General features: G+C 35.0%; 1 protein-coding gene across 1 annotated transcript in view; it reads left to right on the top strand.

Moving 5' to 3' along the window:
• LOC131068116 (peptidyl-prolyl cis-trans isomerase CYP59) overlaps positions 1-13,039 on the top strand; it is a 204,210-nt gene that overhangs the window by 91,122 nt on the left and 100,049 nt on the right. Inside the window, exons 7-8 of the mRNA XM_058003298.2 lie at positions 10,879-10,998; positions 11,149-11,226. Of these exons, the coding sequence (XP_057859281.2) occupies positions 10,879-10,998; positions 11,149-11,226 (198 nt within the window). The remainder of the gene's footprint in view (positions 1-10,878; positions 10,999-11,148; positions 11,227-13,039) is intronic.

Raw genomic sequence — 13,039 nt, 5'->3', positions numbered from 1 at the left:
GCACTGGATGAGGCAACCGATTCATTTGAAGCACTTAAAGACAAGCTTAAGGAAGAAATGGAAAAGAATAGAAAGATTGAGAGAGAAGTCGGTGCTTGGAGAGGTTACTTTAGCCATCTCAATCAGCCCTTGGGACGTCAGGATCCAACAGTGTCTCCTGTGCAAGCACTTCCCCTTGAATCAGTTGGCGAGGCAGAAAGAGTCAAGAGTTTGGTTCAGCTTATGAGCTCTTGGATTGAAAAATCCCACACAGTAGCCGTTGAATTTACAACAAGAATGATGCAGACAATCCATCGAGCTATCCAGGTCCTTGAGATCGTCCACAACCTAATGCTAACTGTAGCCGCTTTTGCTCACACTAGAGATGTTATCATTCCTGTTCTGTAAGTAATCAGGCAAACACCAAGGAAGATCCTAGCGCAAGAAAAGATAATGGATGGAGGAGCTCATAATTTACTTCAGTGGTCAACTCTACTCCAGATGAAAGAGGTTCTTTTCGAAGATATCAACACCAAATGCAATCAAGTTGAAGGTGTCATCCATCCAATTCAAGACAAGGTGTTTGAAGTGTTGTGTACCATTCTTGGCAGGAGGATCGAAGTTGAGACAGATGTGGACCTTCATGAGTTGGAAGAAAGAATCAAGGTCATGTTTTGCAAAGATGAGAATGTCATCACAGATGAGCAACGGGATCTAATGTTCACTACTATGCTCCTGCTTGAGAAGATCAAAGAACTCGAACCTGGATGGGATACGACTCTTCTCAAGGCCTTTGATTAGGTTATCCACTTGGAGGAGCGAATGAGGAATCTTCCCGAGATTCCTATTGCTGAGATTGAAGGAATTGTGTCCAGATTCGTTGCATATGCTAAGAAAGAACATTGGAAGAGGAATAAGGTTCTAGAAGAGAGGTTGTTATAAAATGATGTGGCATCTTAATTATCATTGGTCTATGTTCCCTCGATTTTTGTGCCAATTAAATATTTGGCTATGCATTTAATAATGTTCAACTAAAAGGGGACTTTTTTGTAACAAACCCTAATTAGGGTTTAGGTGTCAAAATCTCAGCCGTTGATCTTCTTTTGATCTGGGCCGTTCATTGTAATTGAGGATGCTATATATACCCTCACTCATTTTCATTTTGTCATTAGCAATTAGAAATTAGAAGATTAGAGATTAGATATTAAAGAGAGAGAAGAAAGTCATTTTGTAGCAAGATTGATTATTGAAGAAAGAATGTCAAACAATTGTTGTCTATTTTGGCTTTGAGATCAATAAAATATTGAAGTTATGGTGTTTTATTGCAATTCTTGTGGCTATCTTCATGGTTGTTTACTTTCTTGAATCATTCTCAGTCAAAGTAGTATTTAAGTTTGAAGGACTAAGTGTTGGGCTTGATCTTTGGTGAGATTCACGTTCCAAACCACTAGCTTCTTACTGATTGTAAGGACGCCTTGTGTGGTCAACTGGAGATATTTGGATTGCTTGAACCTTCAGTCATTATTGAACTATTGATATGTATCTTTATGGTAGTATCTATAATTCTTGATGATTTGAAAATCACTAATCACCTCAGAAGATCGCATCAATTCCAGTAGAGTTGTAATTGCTTGGCAATACTGAAATTGGTAGAATCTTACCAAGTCTAGCCTACATTGAGTCATTCTTAGGGTTAGATTAGAATTCATCCTCTTGCAAACCCTATCTTTTGATCTTTTTTGAGAACTTGTTAGCTTTAGGAAAATCCTGTTCCTGTAAATCGAAAACGTAAGGCCCCTTGAAGAAATAGCATTTACAACGACCACTGGTGCTTATCCACACGTAGACATCCTACAACGAAGAACCTTGGAGTCATCCTGATTGATCCTTTTCCGCAATATCTTCAGCAATCAGAGGATAAGGTACCCTAGGGTATTTTATTCTGTGTTTGATAGTGTACAAAATACACGTCAACACAACCCTTCCACTTTCTGATCACGAAGTGCCCAATGTGGGAAGGTGAGAGCATATGGTGATAAGGGGTTCGTTAGCTCACTAATCTAGTGGAAATCATAAAGCAAGTACAATACTGCGTGGCAAGCCAGCCCCTTTCGCTTATCCAGCGGGAAAGCAAGGAACTTGGCGGTGAACTAGCCAAAAGAACAATACTGCAAACACAAATCACTCTACCGCAATATTTCAGCCGGAGGACTGAATTACAAATTATCAGATATAGACGACAAGCCAACCTCTTCCACTTTTCAGTGGGATATGAAGATTACAATCCAGAATGGGTTAGTAGTACTACTACTTAACCTTACAATAAAGAGGAAAGTGAGAGTAGAAGTATATTGCTGAACACAAGAGATAATGATCATCAAACTAATTCAACACCAAAAACAACAGGCGGGAAATGCATAACCAGCAACCCATAAACTCATTAAATTACTCATATCTCACTCAAATCTCTCTCAATTCACTCGAAATCACTCCCAAACCAATACTAGACAAGCAACAACTAAGACAATCCAAAAGGGAGCTACACAAACACTTCAAAATACCCTTCACACATCCCAATGCACTCTCCAAAACCCACGCATAGCTAGGATATTTCGATTTGCAATATTCAATTCGAAATTCAGAAAAAGGTGCTACAAACTTACAAGATGTATCAACAACAACAAGAAGGAAGATTAAGCCAGTACCCAGAATGATCGGTCGCTCAGACAGAGAGGTATGATCAAAAACTTTCTTCAGCCACAGGGAAACACCAACAACTCCACAAATCACTCCAAACTCCAAAAACACTGAAATATGCACTAAAAATGTCATAGAATACATCAAACAACTAGGTACTATATCTCAAGTACAAAACTGGAAACACTAGGGAGCCGCACTCCGAAGCTTCAAAGTTCATACGCCAATCCGGCAGCATAACGATGCATTTTTTCAAGATGATAAAATGAGAGCCCAAGACTCATATTTATAACTCCAAGCTCCCCCAAATTCAAATGCAAATGGCTCCCAAACTCAACTCAAACTCACTTCATTTTGTTTCAAGTCTTCCAACATGGCGCCCACTTCCCTCTTCTAGGCAAGTTCGAACTTTGCCTTATGGTGGTGTTTTTTTGCAATATAAAAATCATAAAACAAGAGATGTTTTTATCCATCCAATTGCCACCAAAATTACGCCATTTGACGTAGGAAAAACACATGGATATCAATTAATTATTTTCCCCCAAGTCATCCTCAATACATTTAATCAATAAATTCAATTATTTAAGTATTAAACCTTAGACAAGGAAATGATATTTAATTAAATCACTTATGACTCCCATACTGCTCATCAACACAACCAGGATGAAGCGGAGTAAAGAAGACCATAAAACTTCTGCAGGATCAGGACCTTGTCCACTGCCAAAAATAGAAATGCTCTATACTGCCACTTACTAAAAATAGTAAGTCATGAATTACTATTGTGAAAAGCATGATCTTCGCACCTAGTGACAGAGCATGGAAAGCTCAGTAAGACAGCATCATCCAAACATCCAACCCCTAATTTACTAAAAATAGTAAGTTCTTGCTTCACCAACGTTTGAAACCCTAATTCTTCATTCCACATAGCCTACGGGTGACCACTAAAAGCACGTCATCGAGAAGGGGACATTATAGGTGTGGAGGGCACCAATATCCATGTGCCATGAAATTCTTGAAACGACGTAAAATCCATCACTAGGTGAATTCCATGCCCAATAGTGGAAATTTTCCAAGGCAAAGGAGGAAATTGAAGGTTAGGAATGGATTGAAAAAGCAGAAAATCCCCTCGGTAAAAAATTAAAAAAATCCATTGGACCTAAATTTTAGGAAAGTTTCTAAAAAACCGGAGATGTGAAAAATTGGTCAAAAAGCTCCTTGCAATCTTTTGCATGAGGGTGCACTCATTGCATAGTGGACACTTTTTGAATGTATTGGTGCATTTAATGCACAAATGGTTGCCATTTTGGGCATGTAAAATTAATTGTATATGGGCATGATAGGTCATTAATTGTTGATTCCCCACCTTGTTGCATCATGTGTGGGGAATCTTTTTGGGGAAAACCCTAATTAGGGTTTTGCATGTAACCAAGGCATCAAGCCTATATAAAGGGGTGACCCCCCTCATTTGTAGAGGATGAGAGATTGATTTTAGAGATTGCTGCTAAGAGTTTTTGAGCAGTCACTTAATACATTATTCAATTGTTGGTGTATTCTTGTGTTGTTTTGAAGCCTGCATGGTGTAACTCTCTTCGTTTAGATTAGATTTGTTTTCAAGTTGTTAAGTGAACGGGATTTGATAGGATTACTTGTTGTAGAATCCGAGCTGATACCTTTTGTATGCAGCTGATTGTTGTTTACTTTGTAAGGTTAGTTTGAGCCTACTTTATGTGTGTACCTAACTTCAGTTATCGGGTGGATGTTGTTCGAGTTGATGGCATTCATTGGTAATTTGAAAACCCTTACACAACCTTGGAAGATTGCACCACTTCCATGTAGTTGTGCTATGTTGGCAAAGCGGAGTGTGGTTTGATTCTGCTCAAGTGATCCCGTCTCTTTGTTCTTAGGACTAGATTAGACTTAGCTTACCTCTCTAAACCCTTTTCCCATTTACTTTCAATATATTTTAAATCTGAAAAGTCTCAAAAACATTGTTCTTTCAAAGCCATATCATTCACATCAAATCCTCGAACCAGCATAATTGCTTAATCTTCTTTGTGAATGCGTAAAGCCCCTTGGATTACCAGTAAACACATCAACTGTTTGAGTCGCGTCCGTGCATAGAAGGAAACTTGGAGTTAGCCATTTGATCTTTTTTGCAATCTTAGCACACGACCTAACTTTGATCAAGAGAGAGTAAGGTGACCGTTGGTAACTTTATTCCTATGTTAGATGTCGTCATAAAAAACATGTCAACATGACACATTTGTAAAATTTAGGGGCAACTTGGTTTAGTTAGTAGAATGGCCATTAAGGGTGGGTATTAAAGTAATATTGTCATATTTAGCATGTAATGGTCATTTAGTTAGTTGTAGAAAGTTTCCTTTTGGTCTTTCGTTCTTGATTGTTTTTGATTTAGAAACATCACTTGTTTTTGCTTATTTAAGGAGTTTTCATCTCCTTTATAAATTAATCAATTTTATTTCAAAAAGTATTTAAAAAATTAAAATAAATTCAAATTTCACAAGTTTTAGATTAAAATAAAAAATATACTTGTGATAAAACTTCAATCACAAGAGGATTTTGGAATTGGAATGTTTGGCCATGGAGGTACTAACAATTGTGAGCATCCTTTTTATACTTGTTATGAAGAACAAAGATAGTTTGACCATTGGCTAGGCTGCCAAATAGGAGCTATGTACAAGTTTGGGTATAATATGCTAGTACAACAAACTTTATTTGTGGTTGTGTGTGTTTTGGGTACATTTGGGCCAAAAAAAGGTCACTAATATATACATATTTGCATCCTAAAAATAGGAATTAAGTTCAAAATAACACATAACATGCATACGCTATACAAAACTACCATAAGTATTACACAAATACTAATTTGATATCAATTCATGGATGTCATGTATTCAATATCTTTTATATTTATTTCAATATTGAATACCAAAAAAAAATCTATTTTTTTGTTTTTAAGAATTAATTCTTTAATAGAATTAGCAATCTTTTTAATTAGATGAGTCTCCATCTTTCCGATGGAAACATATGCGCTATGGCAATACGCAACTCTGACAAAATATCTTATTTTCTATAGAGTGGCTTATACCATCCTAAAAAACCATTTCTAAATTGTCCATAATATTGTCGAGGTTCCCTCTATAAATTCTAATTTCATTGGTGCAATTATAAGATTAAGCCACTTTGTAGTTGTTGAAGCATGTAGCCAGGCATATCATTTATCTTTTCCTATCTCAGGCATTATATATGAATTTGAGCTTTAGAAGGGAAAACATATGAAGTAAATAACCTTACAACATTAATGGCAATAACCACCATGATTTGAACCCACTTCCTATATGGTTAATTAGTTTTGTTTTAATAAATATATTCTATGACTCAACACACTTTAGCAGTGTGGTCAAGACAAAATGTGTATGATGGATGTCCAATTTGTTTCCTTCTAAAAAATAGAGGAAGAATATTGAAAGAGAGTTCAAATGTTATGAATATTTTAAAGTCTCTATGCCCAAATAAGTAGAAGCTTCCTTTTATATCCAAGTATTATGATTAGTGATCATGACAGAGAAAAGTTTGAGCAGCTGCAAATAGATTTGAAAATGACAGAGAAGAATTGCAAGTGGTCAAAAATATGTTTTTGTTTATGTTTCTATTATTTGTGAACACCAGTTGAAGTTTCAAGGCACATTTTTTGTGGCCAGAAGTCAAGCGAAATTGGTCTAACCACATTGAAAATGAAGTTCACTTCTTGAATTGTGTTAGCCTCTTTTGTTGTAGTTGGTCTGGTACATGCAAAAAATATTCCACGAGTTTGCTAGAAAAATTTGTGCCTTGGTCAAATCCACTTGCAAATTGAATTTGAATCCAATTTTGAAATGAATTATGCTAGGAATCATCTAGGTTTTTGGCTGATTTAACTTAGACCACTGGAGTCTAGCAAATGCTAGCTTGCACCTTTTGTTGCCTTCTGTATCTTTGTATGCTGCAACCATCCTTCTAAAGAAATGTTGTTAGTGCTATATATATTTGAATTAATGCAAAGGAAAGAAAATGTGGCGGGTATTATTTTGCTCAACTACTCAACAAGAATTGTTTGCACTTGTTTGAAGAAGGTTTCTTTTGGATCTTTCTCTTTCTTATTTATGATGGTCTTTATATTTTTATTCATTGAGTCAACCATGATATACATTTCCTAAAAATGGCTTAACCATCTTACTACAATGGATTGTACTTAAGATGGGCTTGGTGAAATGAAAAAAGTTATTTCACATGATCCCAATAAATGTGATTTCAGATCTTTTACTAAATATTTGTTGCCCTCTCATTGTGAGATTGTCTTTGACAAACCAAAGTTGGTTGATGACCATGCTAGAAAGTGTCTCTTGCACTTTCAGAATTCACCTCAAGATGATTATTTTGGAGAGGAATTGGGACTTAATCGATTTGAGAATAGAAGCAAAATAATTAAAAACAAAGAGGAAAATATAATTAAGTTTTAATTTATATTAAATTGAAAACATAATTTTTTTTTTGTTTCACTTATCTTCAGCAGCTTCAATTTTGAGAATGACATGATTATGCCTCATGACATGTTGTGGTTGGTTATAAACATTTCGATCTTTTTGACCTTGACATACACCTATTTGATTGAATCAATTTTGTTGCCTATCTTTTGTAGCATAAGGTTGAGTGAGTGGACATTACAAGGTATCCAAAAGGTGTGAATAATGTCCCTCAAACAACAAACCAGCCACTCTCTTTGACCTTGACATGTGTGGCATGTTGTGATTGGTTAAACATTTTGATCTTTTTGACCTTCACATACACCTATTTGATCCAAAATCAAATTTTGTTGCCTATCTTTTGTAGCATAAGGTTGAGTGAGTGGACATCATAAGGTGTCCAAAAGATGTATTTATAATGTGCCTCAAACAACAAATGAACCACCCTATAGTTTTTTGCATTGTTTGTTATGACTTGGACAAAATTACTAGGCCTTATTTACTCAATGCATATATGAGGATGTTAGTAATAAATTGAGCATTCTTTATTTGTTGAGACATGGACCTGCTAGTACTCGAACCTAGGACCTTCCATACGCTTGTGGAGTGCTCTACCATTGAGCTACTGGCCCCTCTTGGACTAGTCCATCGTTGGTCCAGGTGTGGCTTATTTCCAACACCAACACCCCCCCTTAAGCCACACCTCTTGTGTGCTTGAGGCTCCTAGCCTGGACTTGGCTCTGATACCATGTTGAGACACTACAATCACATTGATCAAGAGCTGGTTTTTGGCATCTTTTCATTTATTGGAAATGATAGACACCTTTGTCTCAACCCATGAATCTCTCTCTCTTTGAACATCAGTGTTTCTAGATCTACTTCCAAGATATCCCTTCAAAGACATGTCTTTTTGATACCATAATCAATTCCACAATTTTGTACAAATCAGAGGTTTGGGGGCTAGGTTAGGTTTCGTTGATTGGGCCAATATTGAGAGGGTTCAAACTCATGGTGCGATGCATTTTGAGACTATCTTTTGGTTTACTTTCTACTTACATGACTTAGATCCATGGGTGGCTCTACTTTTGATTGTGATAGATATCTATATTTAGATCTTTTTTCTTTTGAGAGGATTGCTTTGTTAGGCCTAGTTTGGCGGTGTCAATGTTGGTACTTAGAGATTCACTTGCTCCTTTCTTTTGGCATCTCTATTGATAGATTACCTCTTTTTATGTATTCTTTGGACACTCTTCATCTCCTTCGTTTGAAGGAAACCATCACCGGAGATGCTAGAAGAGACATCTATAGAGTCACAGACAATACATCTAGGTCACTTGAATTCCCCCCCTTATGCCACTTAGCTCAAAACTTTCTTTATATGTTGAGCATTTTGTATAGTTTGAAGATGGTATACTATGCCACCCTCACTATTCTTTAGTGTTATTGGTCACATGACTTGAGGTTTCACCTTGGCCAAATTAGGGTTTGTTCCCATCAACTACGAGTTGATATAAATCATCAATTCCTCACCTTGAGTGGATTTGCCATCATTGCCCTCTCTAAAAGGTTGAGACTAAGGAGCACTTCATCTTCAAATGCCTCATTTATTTTTGAAATTTGAGGGAGATATTATTGTCTCTATAGGGACTAAGGCAACAATCTCTCTACTTTTGTTAGACATTTAGACCAACAATTTTTGGCACTCTATCTTTGGGAGGTCATCACCTTCAACACATATCCTTATATGCAGTTTCTTGAAAGTCTAGAACTCCTAGGTTGATCACTTTCTTCTTTCAACACATGCAAGAGATCGATAGCTTTGAATGGCCTTTGGATATTGCTGCTTCTTTTTAGATGCCAATTGACCTATGAGACAATGTTTTTCACAACTACATTAGCTCAAACTGACCCTATTGGATGGTGGAAATGGCATGTCAAGGAGATTGGAAGTTGAGGTTACTTGCTGTTAGTCTTCTTTCTTGGTTGCCATTTCCTCTACTGTCGAGAGGAATTGGTCCACATATGACTTCATCTAATTAGTCAAGAGGAACAACCTTACCTCTAGATGATCAAAGAAGTTGGTGGCCATACATATTGCAGCTATAGGATCGGAAAACTCTTGAGTATCATCATACTCTAGCCTTACATTGGGATGTTGATCCCAAAGATGCTATAGACACAGGAGGGATTGGTTGGGATTCCATTGCTTGAGGTAGCTCCTTATACTGGCAATGACTTAGGCTTGAGCTCCGATTTTGATTTAGACCTACCAGTTGCATCTGCTGATTAGGGACAGCCATATATTTTCTATGTTTATGTCATTTCATAGTTGAAACTTGTCGCCTTTGGGCAATTTGTTATAATTCTCATATAAAATGTATGCACATTGACAATGATAGTATTTGAATTTTGTTAATTTGTTTGTCAATTCTCATGTGAAATCTTAATTCAAGTCTAATGTTATGTATTAAGCTTCTACAATGTCTATGATGACTGCTTTATCAATGTTATGATATGAATATTTGAAATTTCTTAATATTTTTTAAAATTTCCTTCTTTTTTACAGCCGTCCCTTGTCATCCCCTAAAAAATGGCCCAAAAGTATGCCCACACCAGAAACACTTCCCATTGATCCTTGCTGTCCTCATCCTTGAAACTTGGGGAGCATAAAATTAAAAACAAATAAGTAATTTTTAATTTTATAAGTATTAAATTAATTAATAATAGATATTATTTCTATAAATGTTTTTTATTCATTAAATTAATAGAATATTAAATGCAAACTAAGTAAAAATAAAAAATAATAAAACTTAGATTACTAAAATCTTAGACATGAAATTCCTCCTCTCTCTTGCCCCATTGGAGAGGTAATGCCTCTCATCCCAGTCTTATCAATTTGTTGTGATGCCCTCTCTTGAGCCAATCTCCATTCCACCAAGAACTTTGATTTTTCTTTGATGGTTGGAATAAGTCCATATGTGGTTGCCCTGATTAAGAAAAAAAAAATATAAGTGTTTCCCATTTAAGGTTGCGTATATTTGGGAAACTTATAAGATTGATTTATCCACTAATGGATTTCAATAATAACCCCCTCCATCACAAAAAAAAAATCTGAACTTATTCATACACTATTTCATGAATACGACCGATCTCTTTTTTAATGGTTGGGAGTGATTTCAAATTGGTCACAAAGAAATTATAAATAGACAAAAGAAAGTGTCAAAAAATAGATGGGTTTCTCATGGGTTTGTTGTAGTCTGGTTTGGTTTGCTTCTAGTTTGCTGAGGATGAACCAAGAGTCTCCTGCATGCTCCTTGCCTGACTCCAAATAAATTAATAGCAAATCCGGTTTGAACAGATCTAGATTAAGGCATAAAATCTCTTGAATCGGCAACATAGAATAAAATCTACAACTAGATTTGCATACAGTTCCGAAGTTGGTGCTGTAATAATCATTAGCAATTTAGCACTATATAAATAAATATGGTTTCTTTTTTCCATAAAGAATCTCCTAACCTTTATTATTCTTTTATCTTCTTACTGGAACTGGCTATCATATCTTCATCTTCATTTCATACATTAATTCTCACTCATATTTTTGGCAATAAGAAATTCAGTTTTTTATCTTTAAAGTTCAATTCTTTTTCTGTTTATTTGAATTTTTCAAAACTTTGTCCAGGGAGAAGAAGTGCGTCTGGAAGATGACTGGATACCTATGGATGAACAACAAGATCCAGAAGAGCTTGAGAAGTCACTGCGCAGGAAGGAAGCACAATCACGGGCTGTTGTTTTAGAAATGGTACAAACAAGATATATTGCTTCTACTGGTTTTGTCATTTGGTGTTTTTGTGAACATTCATCAATTTGAAATTGTTTGTTACAATTTTTAGATCAACAGTACAATAACTGGTTAATAATTTTGATTTAGTTATTTGTTCTGTATTTACAGGTTGGAGATATTCCGGAAGCCGAAATAAAACCCCCTGAGAATGTTCTGTTTGTTTGTAAATTGAATCCCGTAACTCAAGTGAGCAACTGTGTTTTTCTTTTTTGAAGTGCATTTATTACATTTTTCTTTAAGTTTAGGGAACTTTGAAGGGGAAATATGGTTATTCAAAAAATTTAAAACATAAAATATTTTATTTTATTTTAATGACTAAATATTGACTGTATAACTATAAAAAATATGAATAAACTCAAAATAAATTAATCATACATTAACATAGAATAATGTTATAAGCTATACTAAAATATAAATATATTTTCTTCTACTAGTAACTTGTCAGTCTCATCGTTTTCCATTAATTGATAATTCAAAATAAAAAGATTTGAATAGAATGTGTCATTACATAATATTCAACTTTTAAGTATTAAGTTTGAAGATCAATATCATATATCATAAATGTCCAGCAAAGTGATAAATTATAAACATGGTTGAAATCTTAGAATGAAAACAAGTATTTGCTATTATCTACTATAAACTAAATTTTAAAAAGATGAAAAATGGAGGTCATGAAATAATAAGGAACCACAGAATAAGCCTAGCCAATGGTGCATTTGTATGCTATTGATACCAATCTTTCAGCTGCTTTCATGCACTGATACCCTTTCTTGAGGACATCAAGGGGAAATGGGAAAAGTCCTCCATCAATTTCTTGAGAGCCAAAGAAATGTGTTCCTGATATCAGTTAGTGAGTTCCTTAGTAATAATACACAGTTATTAGTTTGTTTTGCATAACTAACTTGGTCTTTCCTTGCAGAAGAACTCAAAAATATTTTTTCCTTTCCTTTGTGTCTCCTCAATATATGGATATTGAAATACATTTCAGTAGCTGGTTCGTTTCATTTGCCACCATTGTCTACATACTTCTTTTAGTATTTTCTGTGAATATTCTATTTGTATCTGCATATGACATTCTTTGTTAGGAAAGACATTTACCATTTGTTAAAAATACTTTTGATAGGCTGAGTCCATTTCTATTTCCCATTTTTGTATGGGAATCCTTGAATAAGTCACTCATTACATTGCATATGTTGCCGTGTTATGATGAAAGACAGATTTTATTACTGAAACAACCATGATCTATTTCTAAAGTCTAAATTTTTCTGGCTTATGAAAATATTAATCTTGATGGTATAACAAGGTGTAATAACTACAAAGAGCCAGTAAGGTATAATCAGAGCTTTAGATGTGAGTACTAAGACAAGGTATATTGATATTAACTTATCTAGAAGACAATAAAGAATCCTTGAATAAATCACACATTTTATTGTATATGACCATGTTATGACGAAAGGCAGATTTTATTAATGAAACAACCATGACCTATTCCTGAAGTGTAAATTTTTCCGGCTTATGAAAATATTAATCTTGATGGTATAACAAGGTGTAATAGCTATGAAGATCCAGTAAGGTATAATCAGAGCTTTAGATATGAGTACTAAAGACAAGGCATATTGATATTAAATTATCTAGAAGACAGTGAGTATCTCACACACAATTTCAATATAGCAGATGTACAGTATTAGCACATTGGAAATAAGGAGGATATCAAAACAATCTTAATATAGCAGATGTTTGCAATTGGAAGATCATCTAGTCTGTCTAAGTGCATGCAGAAGATTAATGCAAGATGAATGTGAGACAAAAGCATTCCAAATGTACTTTAGACAATGCCAATGGCAAAATAAGTTCATTTGAAAACCGTTCAAACCATTCACAAGAACATTCTGGTACAAATTAAAAAAATGTTGTGTTCCAAGAAGAACAAACAACAAACGAGTTCCAGAAAATAAGGTATTCAAATACGAATAATATAAAATTGGCTCACCTGCTCACT

Source organism: Cryptomeria japonica, chromosome 11, assembly GCF_030272615.1.
Source record: "Cryptomeria japonica chromosome 11, Sugi_1.0, whole genome shotgun sequence".
NCBI lineage: Eukaryota > Viridiplantae > Streptophyta > Pinopsida > Cupressales > Cupressaceae > Cryptomeria > Cryptomeria japonica.
The sequence above is the reverse complement of the archived record's forward strand: the minus strand, read 5'-3'. Positions and strand labels throughout refer to the sequence as shown.